This window comes from Pyrus communis, chromosome 1, assembly GCF_963583255.1.
Source record: "Pyrus communis chromosome 1, drPyrComm1.1, whole genome shotgun sequence".
In the NCBI taxonomy this organism is placed as follows: domain Eukaryota; kingdom Viridiplantae; phylum Streptophyta; class Magnoliopsida; order Rosales; family Rosaceae; genus Pyrus; species Pyrus communis.
Window position 1 is genome coordinate 9,156,084 of NC_084803.1, and position 17,129 is coordinate 9,173,212.

Consider the following 17,129-nt stretch of genomic DNA (forward strand, 5'->3'; position numbering starts at 1 on the left):
TACCTACAGTCCTACTCTCATAAGGTTCTAATCTTGAGAACAAATGAGAATCAAATGCATATTAGCCACAAGATTATATTAATTTAGATTTAAAGACTTAAAATATTTGGTAAAAAAAAAAAAAAAAAAAAAAAGAGAGAGAGATTTGTAATGGCTCATGGAAGTTGGTTTTTCTTTATTAAATTGTCAAATATTTTAAGCCTTTTAATCGAAAGTTTGAAACTAATTTATTCTTATAGCTACCAATTAGTACTACAGTCTAATAATATTCATCTTCACTTGTAAGTGAGAGGTTTTAGTTTCAATTCTCACCAAGGGTAAATTTGAACTATATTATTGTTAGCCCATTGTGAGGCCAAGTCTACCCCCACCCTTTAATGTAGATGATATTTTTTGTTAAAAAAAATGCATTTGGTCCTTACATATCCTTAAAAAATAAGGATTTTAAGAGAGCAAAACTCTAGCGTCTCATCACTTGTTAATGATATAAGAATATATGGGTTCGTTTGAAAGTGTTATTAATTTAAAATGATTGAAAACATTTTTAGTGAAAATATTTTGGAATCAATTCTAATAAAAATACAAGTGAATCTTGACAAATCACTTGAAGTGCTTTTGAAACCAAAAAATATTTTCTTTAAAAACGTTTTTAATCATTTTGAAAGCACTTCCACACGAGTCATATGTTAGCTTCTCTATCACATGTTCATTTGCCGTGACGGTGTAGTCTGCCATACCCATCCCTCAATTGAGGTGGACCCACCCCCATCTTTTTCCATTCCCATGCGGCATTTTACCTTGAATCCAAATCCTCGCCGAATCCTCTTTGTGAGAATTTCATGAATCCGTGAATCGGATCCTTTTATCGTATATCGTGTGATCATAAATCATTTCAAATATTTTTATTTAAAATTAAACACAAACAATACCTGATAAAAACTGATTGCACGATGTACGATAAACAGACACGATTCATGAATTTCTAAGATTCTCTCCGGAGCGAATCCTGTTAGTTCTACCTTACCCCTTTCCGACTAGTTGATCGCCGTTATTCCTCTCCCTTCCTCTCTATCTCTCCGTAGGTCGTAGCCGTCCAAACATTTGCTCTCTCCCTACCCATCCACGTGGCACTCTTTACATTTCAATTTGTCTATTAATAAAATAACACTTGTTTTATTGTTTAAAAAAATAATAAACATGTCAAAAAAATTTTTAAATTTAAAAAAACAAAAAAACACATAACATTTTTATTAAATCAAACTAAAAAGTGACAACATAAAGTACTCGGCAATAAATACCAAAGTATTATTAAATCAGCTCTTTTCACTAATAATTTCTCCTTTTTATCCTTTTTTTTGTCACATATTTTCTCCTTTTTATTTTGCGTAAATACAATTTCCAATTTTATTTCCATTTTCTTTCTACCGCAACAATTTCCATTTTCTTTCTATTTTTTATCTTTTTAATTCTTGACAATCCTTTTTATCCTTTTTTTGTCACATATTTTCTCCTTTTTATTTTGGGTAAATACAAGTTCCAATTTTGTTTCCATTTTCTTTCTGCCGCAACAATTTCCATTTTCTTTCTATTTTTTATCTTTTTAATTCTTGACAATAACGTTACTTATGTGTATAATTAGTCGTTACGAACTCCCCGATATTTGGCAATTGGGCAAGGATTTTGGGGTTTCATAAAATTTCTAACCAACAATTTTGGCATTTCTAGATTTTAGAAAGAGTGTATATATATATATATATATATATATATATATATATATATATGCGCATATGAATACGCTTGATGTAGAAAATAAAAAAAGCGACCCAGAAATATTATTAAAATATATTTTTAAATCAGAAAAACACTATTTAAGCCGCCAACGCCAACAAGTCCATTTCGCGCGGCGATCATACTAGTTACCAGAAATTAGCATCCTGCAGCTACAAAAGTGGAACGGATCCTTCCTTCCTCCCTAAGTCTGGAAAATCAGCTCCGGTTAACCAGATATCGCCTGAGACTGAGAAAGAAAAATTGCTCTGGGAAGAAGCAGATAAGAGGAATAAAATGAGGAAAAAGAAGAGAGCTGAACATAAAACAGATACTGAAAACCAGGACACAGACAGAGTCAACGCCCTGTTAGCAGAAGGTCGAGTTTTCTGTGACATGCCAGCACTGGCAGACCGAGATAGCATTCTAATAAGGGATACTTGCCTCCAGAACTCCTTTATTTGCCAGCCACAGCACAGGAACATCCATGGTCGGATCTTTGGAGGATTTTTGATGCGAAGAGCATTTGAAATTGCCTTCTCAACAACATATGCATTTGCTGGTGTAGCACCACACTTCCTGGAAGTTGATCATGTTGATTTTGTTAGACCTGTAAGTAACTGAGCCTATTACCTGTCAAAATCTTATAATCCGACTTGAATGGTACTATGAGCTTTGTTTTAATTCTCTGTCTGTCTAGAGACATATCATGCTGAATAAGTATCATTTTAGGATAACACAGGATATAAATATACACATTAGTTTATGACTGAAAACTATCGCGCTTATTGATTGTACTATGAGCAAACATGCATGGCTTTCCACCCCTTTCCTTTACACGGCTAATCACATACAATTTAAAGGCAACAATATGTTTGATAGCACATTAACAGAAATAAAATATTAAAATCTTCGCTAAATCGAATATAAAACGTCTCGCTGACATGTGAGAAGAATATAAATAGATTGTAGGGTTTAGGCTGCTGTTGTCAATTTGGACACGAATTCTTGGATGTTTTTGTCCGAAGTGCCACCCTCACTCACAGCCTCTATTGCCAACTCCCTCCATTTCTTTGCATTCTTTTTCATTTCAATCGCATCCTTCTCATCTTCCATCACTTTCCTAATGCAACGCTTAAACTCTTCTCTTCCTACCATCCCATTAACATTCTCACCGCGATCGTTTATCTCATCATGATCATGATCATAAACCTTCACTCTAACACCAACCTTCCAAACATCCTCAATTAGCTTAGAATTAGTAGGCTGGTCGGTCCACTGCGGCATTGCAATCATTGGCACTCCCAAGCTTAATGCCTCGATTGTCGAATTCCACCCGCCGTGTGTGAAAAAACATCCCACCGCCGCATGCGACAGCACCTCCAACTGAGGGCTCCATTTTACTACTAACCCTTGACCGCTATTACTTGTCTCTTCGACAAACTTGGAGGGAAGCTTTGCCTCCTCCGAAGGCCTAACCACCCACAAGAAGTGGAAGCCGCTTTCCTTCAGCCCAAATGCAAGCTCCTCCATCTGATTGTCACTTAGATTGGCCATGCTACCAAACGCCACGTATACAACCGAGCCTGCTGGCTTGGTGTTGAGCCAGTCTGTGCAGGTCGAGTCGAACTTGAAAAGATGGACCCCGTAATCCTTGTCGTCTTTGATGCTGTTGTCCAAGTAAAAAGATGGAATTGTTGGCCCTATTGTCAACAAATTTGTACAATCTTTTGACATGGAATCCACCGTCTGTCCTTGCATAATTATTTCATACTACATTACTTGACAAATCAATTATACATTGATCTACCACAAAAAAACAAAAAACCAAAAAACAAAAAAAAAAAAAAAAAAAAAAAAGAAAACCCACGGCAACAATGATGATTTTGAATAATGATATTTAGGCATACAAAAGGGTCACACTCCGACAAATTTATGTAACGCCATATCTGACATACGCCGACTTAAATCGAGACGTACTTACATCCCACATCGTCCAAGAAAGTGAATCATATAAACCTTATATGTATGTATATTCTCATCTCTACCTAGCACAAGGCCTTTTGGGAGCTCATTGGTTTCGGGTTCCGTAGGAACTCCGAAGTTAAGCTAGTTCGCGAGAGAGCAATTCCAGGATGGGTGACCCACTAGGAAGTTCTCGTGTGAGTTCCTAGAAATTAAAACCGTGAGGGCATGGTCGGGGTCCAAAGCGGACAATATCGTGCTATAGCGGAGTCGAGCCCGGAATGTGGTGAGGGCCCAGGCCAGGATGTGACAATTTGGTATCAGAGCCAATCCCTGGGCGGAAGTGTGCCGACGAGGACGTCGGACCCCTAAGGGGGGTGAATTGTTACATCTCACATCGTCCAGGGGAGTGGATCATGTAAGTCTTATATGTATATTCTCATCTCTACCTAGCACGAGACCTTTTGAGAGCTCACTGGCTTCGGGTTCCGTAGGAACTCCGAAGTTAAGCGAGTTCGTGAGAGAGCAATCCCAGGATATGTGACCTACTGGGAAGTTCTCATGTGAGTTCCTAGAAACAAAACCATGTGGGTGTGGTTGGGGTCCAAAACGGACAATATCGTGCTATGACGGAGTCGAGCCAGGGATGTGGTGGGAGCCCGGACCGAGATGTGACAATATCACTCTTGTGGGTAAATAGAATTACTAGTTAATCACCCATAATTTGATATTTATATTTTATTTCCAGTTTCACGTTTATTAAAACTTAGAAATTCGTTTGATAACTGTTTTCAATTTAAAAATAAAAAAATAAAACTAGTTTTATATACGACTTTTCAATATTTTGGCTTATTCTGGTTTTCACTTAGCAACAATTACCAAACAAGTGAAAACTAAAAATTAAAAATATTATAGAGCTAGACGTACCTCTTGCTCTAACTTGTAGAAAGTATTGACAAAAATGAAATCAGCTTTGTGAGTGTTAGAAAATTGGTTCAACACCATCTCAAAGTAAGCTGGATACGAGCCCGGGACAGAAATGAAGGACGGGAAGTCTCGAGGCTCAAGCACGTCATGTAACCCCGGAACAGAAGAAATCGTCAGTTTCCCATGATGCTGGAGATAGTAAGTGTAATTAACCGTGCATGTTTGAGTAAAAAAGGCACAGGCAAGCATACCAAATTGTTTGGCTACTTCCAAGGCCCAAGGTAAAACGGGATCGTAAACAATGCAATCTATAGGTTGGGGTGAGTTTTGGTGCTTTTTAATGAGCTCGGCTAGGGTTTTGGATCCCACGGCTTCCATCCGGGATAGATAGTCGGCGACGCTCCCAGCTTGAGCAAAGCCGCCTTCGTCGTAGCCATCGGAGATGGTGTCGAAGTAGACGGAGCCCGATGATGTGCGCTGCAATGAGTTGGCGAGGAAGACGGTGTTGGCTAAAGTCACTTTGATGCCCTTGCCCTTAGAGGAAACGCCCTTGCAGAATTGGAGCAACGGGTTTATGTGACCTTGAGAAGGATAAGGAACTGCCAACACATGAGCTCTATAACCTTTATCACCTTCCATTTGATCTCTCTCTCTCTCTCTCTCTCTCTCTCTCTCTCTCTCTCTCTCTCTCTTTAAATTTGGACGACCAAAGCAATGTTTTTACAGTAAATGGTAGGCATATATATAATCTATAGAACACCAAATAGTCAATCTAGTGAATCAAGTATTGGAGGGTAGAGTTCCACGTTGAAGATGTACGAATTTAATTTATGTAGGAGATTAAAAATGCAAAATGATCGTTTATACTAAAAATAAATATTTTGTAATAAAATTCAACACCTTTATTTGTTTTTTGCGCTTGAACCTTATCCCATGCAATGGGATGACTGTTAGGTTTTATTAATTGAAACCCTTTCCCAACATCCTTGTCTATTTTTTGCATTTTATCCCAATCGCACGTAATTGGACGAGTTTAGGTTTTATTCATTGATATCCTTTCCCAACATCTTTATTCGTTTTTTTGCATTTTATCTATGTAAATGGATCAATGACACCATTTATTTTTTTTTACAATTTTTTATACATGTTTTTGTGGAGCCAAATCCGTAATGTATTTCAACAAATTGAACTCTCAATCGTTTAGGTATTTTCTCAAAGATCATGTGTCACATCCCAGCCCGGGGCAGATCACTTCCCGAGCTTGTTCCACCACCATAGCACGATATTGTCCGCTTTGGGCTTACCATTCCCTCACAGTTTTGTTTTTTGGGAACTCACGAGCAACTTCTCAGTGGGTCACCCATCATGAGATTGCTCTAGCCCCCTTCTCGCTTAACTTCGGAGTTCCTACGGAACTCGAAGCCAGTGAGCTCCCAAAAGGTCTCGTGCTAGGTAGGGATGGGAATATACATATAAGGATCACTCCCCTGGACGATGTGGGATGTCACAATCCACCCTCCTTAGGGGTCTGACGTCCTCGTCGGCACACACGCGGCCAGGGTTAGGCTCTGATACCAATTGTCACATCCCGGCCGGGGGCGGAACCACTTCCCGGGCCCGCTCTACCACCGTAGCACGATATTGTCCGCTTTGGACTTACCATTCCCTCACGGTTTTGTTTTTGGGAACTCACGAGCAACTTCCCAGTGGGTCACCTATCATGGGATTGCTCTAACCGCCTTCTCGCTTAACTTCGGAGTTTCGATGGAACCCGAAACTAGTGAGCTCCCAAAAGACCTCGTGCAAGGTAGGGATGAGAATATACATATAAGGATCACTCCCCTGGGCGATGTGGGATGTCACATCATGTCTACTAAAATTACCCAAATTTGAAACTATGTTTTGGATTAAAGGTTTAGGGTTCTTTGTAAAGCCGTGTTTGTTCATTTTCTTTACTACAAATAAATGCCTTAACGATTTTAATAGACGATTCGGATTACTGAAATGTATTATGAAAATCATACAAAATGTATATCAAAAGTTATGTAAAAAAAAATAAAAATTATGAGATGGATGACAATGACAATGCGGACAAGTCCGTAGGTGAATAAGATCGATGATAACGAGCCCAGTCTTAAGTAAAAGCTACCAACTTGATTGGGTGCTATTTAAGGCCATTGGTCCTACCGTTCAACTTCAAGCGATCACCCTTCTTCATTAGCCATTTAGCCCTATTTAAATTGTTTCTTGACTACGTGAGTTAATTAATCATATTCAAGCTAGAGATATTCCATTTGCCAATTTGGGAGATCCATATATATATATAAACGAATCAAGATTCAATAAGTAGAAAATGCCAAGGACATGTGGTCCGTCCATAACGTGGACTTTTAAAAACGCCTCTTGAATATATAACTAAATCTCAAAGTTTCTAGCTTGTAACCCATTAAGTGGGAGTTTGTTACGATAAACTTGTTTATAGTCATTGTCCCGTTTTAATTTAATAATATAATATTACGTATAAATTTATTTCCGAGTGATATTATATTTTTCATTGAAACGATATGTAATGATAAAATACAGCACAAATACATACGTCATGCTGGTTTGGTATTGTTGTGCTTTGAAAAAAAAATTGTTTCTACTGTGCTGTGAAAATAATTAGCTGTGAAATAAAGCAGCAGAATGTTTGGTAAACTTTTTTGTAAAAGTGTTTTTGAAAAAAGAAAAAAAAACTATTATTATAGAGTTTGATAAACTTTTATGTAAAACAGATGTGAAAAAAAAACTGGTTTTTCAAAGCTAGGTTTTGCAGCTTTGTGTTTTTGGCTTTTTTTCACCCAAAACTGTGACAAAAAACTGAAGCTGAATGTTTACCAAACATAAAAAAGCTCCCAAATTTTTTTGATAGCCACTTTTTTCAGATGATCAAACTAGGGCTAAATTCAATTAACACTTTGTTTGGTTTCAACTTTCAATCGATAGACACAACTCACTAAACTTAATATATGTTTGTGAAGAAATTGAGATTTCATCATAAAATCAATTGGCAATATAAGGTGTAACTCAACTTACTTATAAGTTTATGCAAAGGCTCACCTCCCATCAATATGTGTCTCATTCTCAACACACCCCTTCACATATGATAAATTTTTAAGCCTAACACGTGGACAACACAACGGGATGACGTGGAGCGCGTGTGCCCGTTAGGCTTCACACATGAGACAATATGTTTTGATACCATGAAGAAGTTGAAATTCCACTATAAAACTAACTAGTAATATAGGAAATAACTCAACTTATTTATAAGTCTATATAAGGTCAAATTCCATTAATGTGTCACGATTTAACATTATGTCTAAGTTGAACAAGAAAGTCAAGTTTTCATTTATTTCATGATGGATCAGTCTTTTATCGTCAAGTCATGCATGAGCATGACCATACTTTTCAGGCTTTAAGTCCATTTGGCGAGATTCTATTTTTCAACTGATGACACTACATAATAATCATCTAGTGGATGAACAGTGTATTATTATTATTTTTTTTTTTCGGTAGTGCTATTGCAACAATATATTAGTTTTAAGTGTTTTTCCTTTGATTTGAGAAGACAAATTTACATAATACGAGTGCACATTCACGATAGCTACCTACAGTCCTACTCTCTTAAGGTACTCATCTTGAGAACAAATGAGAATCAAATGTATATTAGCCACAAGATTATATTAGTTTAGATTTAAAGACTTAAAATATTTGCTAAAAAAAACAAAAGAGAGAGAGAGAGATTTGTAATGGCTCATGGAAGTTGGTTTTGCTTTATTAAATTGTCAAATATTTTAAGTATTTTTATCGAAAGTTCGAAACTAATTTATTCTTGTGGCTACCAATTAATACTACAGTTTAGTAATATTCATCTTCATTTGTAAGTGAAAGGTTTTAGGTTTGATTCTCACCAAAGGTGAATTTGAACTATATTATTGTTAGCACATTGTGATGCCAAATCTACCCCCACCCTTTAGTGTAGATGATATTTTTAGTTAAAAAAAATGCATTTGGTCCTTACATATCCTTAAAAAACAACGATTTTAAGAGAGCAAAACTCTAGCGTCTCATCTCATGTTAATGATACAAGAATATATGGGTTCGTTTGAAAGTGTTATTAAAATGACTGAAAACATTTTTAGTGAAAATATTTTGGAATCAATTCTAATAAAAATACAAGTGAATCTTGGAAAAGCACTTGAGGTGCTTTTGAAACCAAAAAATATTTTCTTTAAAAACGTTTTCAATCATTTTAAAACCACTTTCACACGAGTCATATGTTATCTTCTCTATCACATGTTCACTTGCCGTGACGGTGTAGTCTGCCATACCCATCCCTCAATTGAGGTGGACCCACCCCCATCTTTTTCCATTCCCATGCGGCATTCTACCTTGAATCCAGATCCTTGCCAAATCCTTTTTGTGAGAATTTCAGGAATCTGTGAATCAGATCCCTTTATCGTATATCGTGTGATCATAAATCATTTCTAATATTTTTATTTAAAATTATACATAAATAATACCTGATAAAAATTGATCACACGATGTACGATAAATATACACGAGTCATGAATTTCTAGGATTCTCTCCGGGGAGAATCCTGTTAGTTCTACCTTACCCCTTTCCGACTAGTTGATCGCCGTTATTCCTCTCCCTTCCTCTCGATCTCTCCGTAGGTCGTAGCCGTCCAAACATTTGCTCTCTCCCTACCCATCCACGTGGCACTCTTTACATTTCAATTTGTCTATTAATAAAATAACACTTGTTTTATTGTCTAAAAAATAATAAACATATCATAATTTTTTTAAAATTTAAAAAAACAAAAAACACGTAAGATTTTTTATTAAATCAAACTAAAAAGTGACAGCATAAAGTACTCGGCAATAAATACCAAAGTATTATCAAATTAGTCCTTTTCACTAAAAATTTCTCCTTTTTATCCTTTTTTCTGTCACATATTTTCTCCATTTTATTTTGGGTAAATACAATTTCCAATTTTGTTTCCATTTTCTTTCTATTTTTTATCTTTTTAATACTTGACAATAACGTTACTTATGTGTATAATTAGTGGTTACGAACTCCCCGATATTTGGCAATTGGGCAAGGATTGTGGGGTTTCATAAAATTTCTAACCAACAATTTTGGCATTTTTAGATTTTAGAAAGAGTATATATATATATATATATATATATATATAATATGCACATGCATAACCAACTTTGTTAAAAATGTAGCATCTCACTAGATAATACTTACCGCGAGATATTTAAAATCAAATTACAAAACATCATATAATTTAACTTCACATACAACGTGATATTATATAAGTACTTAGAAATATCGTCGTAACGACTTCTGATTGCCTCCCTAAATTCTTATCCTTACGACGGCAATAATTGGTGTTGACGTTACTGTCCACTTGTGCTAAGCTTCAGTCCTATCGATTACTATGAAGTTGACTCCTAGTGAGCTGGTCGCTGATGCGAATCTCATTACCAAAATTAGCACCCTTCACGAAGGAAAAATATCCAACCAAACCATCTCTCTTCATACAAAGATAAATTGGTTTCTATTTTTCGTAAGATTTATAAATGTTTAAAATATATTATAACTTTTTTTAAATTCTCTTCAATTCATTAATTTTAAGAAATTTTTAAAATTAATTTCTAATTAAATATACTTAAAATGTTATAAATTTGTTTAAAATTCTAAGTAAATACAATCGAATTTCTAAAAATTTTAATAAATTATTTTACAATTCTGATTAAATACACTTAAATTTCAAAGAATCATTTAAAATCTCAATAGATTTATTAAATTAAAAAATAAATATTAAAAAAAAAAGGGAAAAAGTGAGCAATAAATAACAAACGAGTATGGGTTTATGCAGCAACCTCCCCCGTATTTTAGGGGAAGAAAGACACACGTCCGTCGCTGTCACCGACTCCTTTCTTCTTCCTCTGCAATCCCGTGTGCTCCATCTCTTTGCGCTTTCCAACACTTTACGCATTCATCGAATTCGAGCCCTCTCATTTCTCACATCCTCCAGTCATCCAATTGCTCTTTTTCCTTTCAGGTGATTTCTTAATTTCCCAGTTTTCTCTAGGTTTTTATTGATTTTGTCTTTTTTTTTTTTTTTTTTTTGGGGTAGATTTTGGAGATAATTTTATTATGACTCTTACAGTTTCGTTTAATTCAGTAAATTTTTTGATTATTTGGTTGGTTTCAGCATCGTTTGGGATTTGAGTGTATATCTAGCATGAGTGACAGGACTGTGGGGAAGATCGGCACAAATCTAGAAATTTTCTGAGAAGATTTGCTTTTTTTATCTAAGGTATGATTCAGATTTTCTTGAATTTTCTCGATAGCCAAACAGGGCATTAGGACTAATACAATCCAGTTTATTAGCTGGCAAACTTTGTTCATTCAATCCATTTTTCCTGTGAATTTTAAATTTTTATAGTACTAAGCATATGAACTAGCTCTATTATTTACAGTATAAGAATAAAAATTGTCCTTACTTTTAGCCTATCAATTAGCTTTTTTTTCTTTTTTTTTTTAATATATAAAAAATGTGAATGTTGTAAACTGTGTTGAAAGAAGATTGGATTAAATTTAGGACTGATTTGGTACTAAGGTGATTCTGAAAAAAACTGGTATTAAAAAAAGTTAGGAGCTGTTTTTATGTTTGGTAAACATTCAGCTTCAGCTTTTTTTCACAGTTTTTGGTGAAAAAAAGTAAAAAATAAGAAGCTGCAAAACCCAACTTTGAAAAATTAGTTTTTTTTTCCACATCTGTTTTACATAAAAGTTTAATAAACACTATAATACTGTTTTTTTTTTTTTTTCAAAAACACTTTTACAAAAAAATTTACCAAACACTCTGCTACTTTATTTCATAGCTGCTTATTCTCACATCACAGCAAAAGTAGCTTTTTTTCAAAGCACAGCAATACTAAACCAGCTCTTAGTTGGTGGAGAGAGAATTATTGCCGGATCCTCTTTGTGTGGATTCTTGCCGGATCCTCTTTGTGTGGATCCTTGCCGGATCCTCTTTATGAGGATTCCAGGAATCAATCCTACAATCACATCTATTTATCGTACATTATGCGGTCAATTTTTGTTAGATACTGTTTATATTCAATTTTTAATAAAACAGTTTACAATAATTTTTGACTGCACGATATACGATGAACGAATGTAATTGGAGAATCTTTAGAATCCTCCTGGTAGTTGGTGATTGTGTGATCTAGGGGTGGGTTAAAAAATGAAAAAAACCCGAACCGAAGCCAAAAAATCATAGGACAAGGATTATCTGCCCTCACGTGCCCTCATGTTTGTGTGGTCACGGTTAAACCACATCAACATTTTATATTAGTATTCATTTTTTTCTTATTATCTCTATAAAAAAAAAAAACAATATAAAATATTGACGTGGCTTAACCGTGACCACACAAAATAGGAGGGTACGGGAGAGCACCGGAAGTGGAAGGGCAGACAATCTTATTCAAATTGCTAACCAAACAAAAAATTGAACTGGAAGAAATAGTAATTTTGGTTCTGTTTTCGATTTCGGCAAAAACCCGAACCGAACCCACTGGGATCTGCCTTTCGGCCCTTTTCTCAATCTCGTGTGTCTTATTTTGATAATTAAATCGGCGATGCACGAGCAAGTTTAGACATTTGTCTCAGATGTGTTATTTTAATTTTTGCTTACCGAGTACGATTAATTTTTAATTATTGTCGTTATAATGCTTTGGATTAAGAAATATATCCACGGTACGGCTGAAGTTAAAAACTTTTACATTTGTGTCTAGATTCGTTGATGCCTTGTTTCCTGTAAACTGGAGCATGTAAGGTATAACCAAAGTTTCTTCAACCATCTTCTTATTAATTTTAGCAGTAATTCTGGTTTGGGTAACATATCTTTCCTGCATCGCCGGTTTTGAGATTGGCACAAACGAAATTTCTAATGTTCCTCCATCTCACAAGTTATTTTGTGATTGGCGTACAAGTCAATACGGCTTATGCAGTTTGTTCTTTTCCTATATGAGGCATCAAAGTCTTTTCTTTCTTTCGTTTGCAGTTGTTGACATTGCTTGTTTAGTGGATTTTCATGTTAGGATCCAACCATGAGATACCATTCAACCCATACCTATAAGTAGATAATTTTTCCGAAATATCTTTTGTTACGTAAGTATTGTAGGAGATATGTTCCATGCGCTGTTTCATCTTAGTGTAATTACAATTTGTGTTAGAACATTGAAAGTTATTTAGAGCGTGTCTTAAGCTCGTTTTTTTTTTTTTTTTTTTTTTTTGGTGCAGATCTTCTATCATACCTTTCTTCTTATAGTTATTTTAGATAAACCACAATAGCCGATGACTTCTCCTACTCTTGACTCACCCTGTCCGTCCTCGACTAGCGAAACCTTTTCTGGACCTTTCAATATAAGTATAGAGGAAGAGAACCCAGACGACATGTTACCTGTTCTGGAAGACCCAACCTCTTCTATGTCCTGTGGCCATAATATCCCAAAACCACCTCCTGTCCCTAGTAAAGCATATACACAAAATAAACACTTCAAAAGGTTTTCACAGCGTTGCTATGTCCCAAATGAAACACTGGATACATGGGACAAGCTTTTTAAAGAAGCATATGGTGCTGATGTCTATATTTGCACCGAGGACGGATCGTGTATTCCAGTCCATTCTAGTGTTCTGGTAAGTTAACTGAATTGAGCCCACAATTTCATTCCTTTGGAAATAATGAATGAAATTTCTAGGTCAGGATGTGGCTAGAAAGTTTCTTTTTGTGTTGATGTGCAGACTGTTGCGTCACCGGTGCTTGGCAAATTTCTGCAGCAATCAAAAGCTAAATATGGTATGAGATACATTAAGATTCCTGGGGTACCGTATGAAGCAGTCTACACATTCATTCGTTTTCTTTACTCATCCTGGTATGTTGGAGTTATGTTGTTCAGTTAGAGTCCCTTCCCTTTGTAATTCTAATTTCTTATTCCAGTCAAATTTCTTGAAACATTTTCTCGTGTCTCCTATGCAGCTCTGAAAAGGAAGAGATGAAGAAATTTGTTCTCCATCTGTTGGTTTTGTCACACTCCTACTCAGTTCCATCATTGAAAAGAGTTTGCATATATATTCTTGAGCATGGATGGATTACTAAAGAAAATGTTGTTGATGTGCTTCAATTGGCGAGGAACTGTGATGCACCGCGGCTATCCTTAATTTGTGTACGCATGATTGTGAAGGACTTTAAAGCCATATCATCAACCGAAGGCTGGAAAGTGATGAAGCGAGTTAATCCTGCACTTGAACAAGAGCTGCTAGAGTTCGTTGTTGAAGCAGATTCTGTAAGCTCGTTTTTCTTCCTTTTTCAAATATCTTACCTTACCTCTGTATTTGTTGGGGGAAGAAACAAAAAAATACATGTATGTTAATTTTCGAGATGATATCTCATTTAATTTTAAGATCTTGGATTCAAATTTTTGTGCTAGAGGAAAGAAGAGAGGTTGAAGAAAAAGGAAGAGAAAAAAGTGTACTTGCAATTGTATGGGGCAATGGAAGCCCTCCTTCACATATGCAGGGATGGATGTAGGACTATAGGTCCCCGTGACAAGGTGTTTAAAGGAAGCCAAGTGGCCTGTGGCTTTCCTGCTTGCAAGGGGCTTGAGACCTTAGTTCGTCATTTCTCCAGCTGTAAAACCCGGGTTCCTGGTGGATGTGGTCACTGCAAACGCATGTGGCAGCTTCTTGAACTGCATTCTCGTATTTGCAACGACCCGGAATCATGCAAGGTCCCTTTGTGTAGGTACGCATGAGAATTCCACATGCACTTCTTTCTTTGCCCTACGTTTTCTGGGCAAGAAACTGAAATTTCAGTTTATGTTTGGTTGGCATTTGGTCTGCATTTGGTCAGTACTTACCCTTCGAAAGGTTTTTGAAATTTTTTACTGAAATCTTTCTATTGCGCCATCATATCCCCACTATACACCGTCCCAGTCACGACCTCTGATCCATATTGTTACTGCCGGAGTTGTATTTTACTCTGTCATGTTAGTGAACGACACAACTCGGGTTTGATGGTTGGAACCGTCATCGTCATAACTACACTTCTTGTGGTTTCAGGCATTTGAAGGAAAAAATGCAGCAGCAGACCAAGAAAGACGAGGCTAAATGGACGCTGTTGGTGAGTAAAGTGGTAGCAGCAAAGGATACCCTGGGACCTATCTCAGGTCGGCGCTCACGTTTTTCATAACCTCTTGTTTCAAAAGCTAAATGTATCAAAAACGACCCATCCTCATTCACTAAAGCAGTGTATCAAGAATGTAAACCAAGAGAAATGTACTAAGAATCTTCTCTCTTTTGGGGTCGAATAAATGTAATAAACATCCGACGCTGTTAGTCAATAGCTCTCACTTCAGTTCTTGTAAGCCAAGATATTTCAATTGGATGATTGACCATGTCATTTTGATACAGAAAGTCTTACAACTTTATGCATAGAAAAAATTCACCTCAAGCATAAACTAGCAAAGAAACTCTGTGAAGCAACGCCGTTATCTTCGTTGAAGGAGATATATAGAATCATCAGAATTTTAAGAATTCACATCAAAATAACTGTTACCAAAACGGATGCTGTAAAATGTATCGAGTCGAGTAGTTCTATTTCCTTCTCATGAATGATCCCATGTAAGCTTACATTACAATATAACCGCATAAGGCATGGCAGCAGATGATCTACATGGCTTCATAACATCACAATTAAGCCCCGTCCGCTACATTCCTCTTCGTTGTACTAATGTATAGAACTGCATTAATGCAAATATAAAAAAATCCAATTATTTTCTCGTGGAGGCAACACTAAAGAGAAAAACAATGAGACAATGCTTAGATAATTACCATTATTTCCACGAATAAAAGCATCGCCATACTTATTTTTCAGCTGTCCATTGACATATTCTTCGGTCTGTTCCATTGCTATATTCATATACCCGTCCAGACATGCAAGGATACCTGCACAAGAAATTTAAGACGTCAAAATAACTGATCCTTTCCCTTCAGCTTGAATCCTACTACATAAAATAGCCTTGCAAACTTTGTCGATAATATGTTGATCCCAGATATGAATACAACAAAACAAGAGTGAAAAGGCGAGAAGAAAAATCGATAGACATGAAAAAAGAAATAAAGAAACAGACCTCGATAGTCAACACCAGAATTCAGTTTGACAACAACCGGTCGCCCACGAATTGACTTGAGGAAATCTGCCGGAGTTTTTGTGGTTCCTGTCCCCTTCTCTCCACCTCCACTCATTTTCTCAATCCTAAATCTTAACTTCTTGCACCTCCTAAGATGATATCAAATCCTAACCAAATTCAAACACTAAAGAAGGAAACAACACAGAAAAGCAACAAACCTCCATCATGATGTATTACTAAAACATATCAGAAAGAATTGCAAAAGCAGGGCTACTGAGACGAACAGATACATCAACCAGACGTCGCAGTGCAAAAACCAGTAAATACAGCCTTCGCAGAACCGAGTGACTCTTACACAAGACCATCCAAACAACAAATTTTAGCTTGTTGGTATCAGATGATTAACTCTAACACTAACACAGACACTATCTATGACCTAACGTGAGATGCGTAACGAGCATCAAGTCTACAGGTCTACATAAGCCTCTAAATTAATTCTGGAAGAATTACTCGATTCCACACCTCAAAGGGATCTCAAAGAATAATCCCTTTGATTATAAAGTATACGCCTTCGAAACAAGCCATGTAAATTAAGTACCCAAGCAAAGGATAACCATTTTTTTTTCAATAAAAAACAAAGGAAGATCAAAAGAGCCAGACCCAACCCAAGGTATCAACAAATTCTCCACAAAAAAAAAGGTCCTTAACACATTTATGCTGCCCCTGAGTTTATCTAATTTTTCACTTTCATCGTCACAAGCATCTCAAAATTAACCTTCATCCAGGAAATAGCTCAAATTCAAGAACCCTAAAATGGGCAAGTTCAGAAAATCCCTTAAATCTAAAACCGAAAAAAAAAATAACAACGAAAAGGAGTAGTTGACATAACAGCTGAGACGAAGAAGAAACAAAAATGGTGTGAAACATAACGCGGATCAAAGCACTCACCTTTGTTGGTTCTGCTGCCGCTGCCGGTGCTTCAACTTTTGAGAGAGCGCGAGAGAGGGAGATTAACTTTAACCGGGAAGCTCTCACTGCAACAGCGCGTTATATATGAGGGTCGCGATTTTGGACCTTGGCAGTGTATTTGTAAGCCCACCTCCAACTCAGTTATTGGGCCTTATTGTTGCATCCACCAAGTTTTATTTTTTATTTTTCGTTATTTCTGCCTGCGTCAAACCCCAATCCATTGCCGACGTGGACATAATCACGTTAATT

The 17,129-nt window shown here is 36.3% G+C and overlaps 3 protein-coding genes across 4 annotated transcripts; 1 reads left to right on the top strand and 2 right to left on the bottom strand.

Moving 5' to 3' along the window:
- Positions 1–2,079: 2,079 nt before the first annotated feature.
- On the bottom strand, positions 2,080–5,367 carry LOC137744582 (UDP-glycosyltransferase 74F2-like). The gene is made up of 2 exons (XM_068484362.1): positions 4,660–5,367; positions 2,080–3,516 (listed from the first exon to the last, which is right to left on the bottom strand). The coding sequence occupies exons 1-2, from the start codon at positions 5,296–5,298 to the stop codon at positions 2,743–2,745; spliced, it is 1,413 nt and encodes a 470-aa protein (XP_068340463.1). The 5' UTR covers positions 5,299–5,367; the 3' UTR covers positions 2,080–2,742.
- Positions 5,368–13,036: 7,669 nt separating this feature from the next.
- On the top strand, positions 13,037–15,132 carry LOC137740219 (BTB/POZ and TAZ domain-containing protein 3-like). Its single transcript, XM_068480060.1, has 5 exons — positions 13,037–13,419; positions 13,525–13,655; positions 13,760–14,066; positions 14,211–14,524; positions 14,842–15,132. Exons 1-5 carry the CDS (start codon positions 13,078–13,080, stop codon positions 14,969–14,971), a joined length of 1,224 nt encoding a protein of 407 aa, XP_068336161.1. The 5' UTR covers positions 13,037–13,077; the 3' UTR covers positions 14,972–15,132.
- Positions 15,133–15,256: 124 nt separating this feature from the next.
- On the bottom strand, positions 15,257–16,933 carry LOC137740226 (sm-like protein LSM36B). 2 transcript variants are annotated; one of them, XM_068480081.1, is made up of 4 exons: positions 16,860–16,933; positions 15,912–16,060; positions 15,613–15,726; positions 15,257–15,521 (listed from the first exon to the last, which is right to left on the bottom strand). In XM_068480081.1, exons 2-4 carry the CDS (start codon positions 16,024–16,026, stop codon positions 15,475–15,477), a joined length of 276 nt encoding a protein of 91 aa, XP_068336182.1. In that variant the 5' UTR covers positions 16,027–16,060; positions 16,860–16,933; the 3' UTR covers positions 15,257–15,474. The 2 variants fall into 2 exon arrangements, with proteins under 2 accessions (XP_068336182.1, XP_068336174.1); XM_068480073.1 differs by having other exon boundaries at positions 15,912–16,095; positions 16,860–16,927.
- Positions 16,934–17,129: the final 196 nt, after the last annotated feature.

Bases quoted from the DNA above. Each gene is read 5' to 3' on its own strand.
- LOC137740219 (XM_068480060.1), top strand. From the start codon at position 13,078: ATGACTTCTCCTACTCTTGACTCACCCTGTCCGTCCTCGACTAGCGAA. The intron at 13,420-13,524 runs GTAAGTTAACTG...GTTGATGTGCAG, and splicing joins CAGTCCATTCTAGTGTTCTG to ACTGTTGCGTCACCGGTGCT. The intron at 14,525-14,841 runs GTACGCATGAGA...TTGTGGTTTCAG, and splicing joins TGCAAGGTCCCTTTGTGTAG to GCATTTGAAGGAAAAAATGC.
- LOC137740226 (XM_068480081.1), bottom strand. From the start codon at position 16,026: ATGAGTGGAGGTGGAGAGAAGGGGACAGGAACCACAAAAACTCCGGCA. The intron at 15,727-15,911 runs GTCTGTTTCTTT...TTTCTTGTGCAG, and splicing joins TTCTGGTGTTGACTATCGAG to GTATCCTTGCATGTCTGGAC. The intron at 15,522-15,612 runs GTAATTATCTAA...GCATTAATGCAG, and splicing joins TTTTATTCGTGGAAATAATG to TTCTATACATTAGTACAACG.
- LOC137744582 (XM_068484362.1), bottom strand. From the start codon at position 5,298: ATGGAAGGTGATAAAGGTTATAGAGCTCATGTGTTGGCAGTTCCTTAT. The intron at 3,517-4,659 runs GTACGTCTAGCT...ATGCAAGGACAG, and splicing joins TCTACAAGTTAGAGCAAGAG to ACGGTGGATTCCATGTCAAA.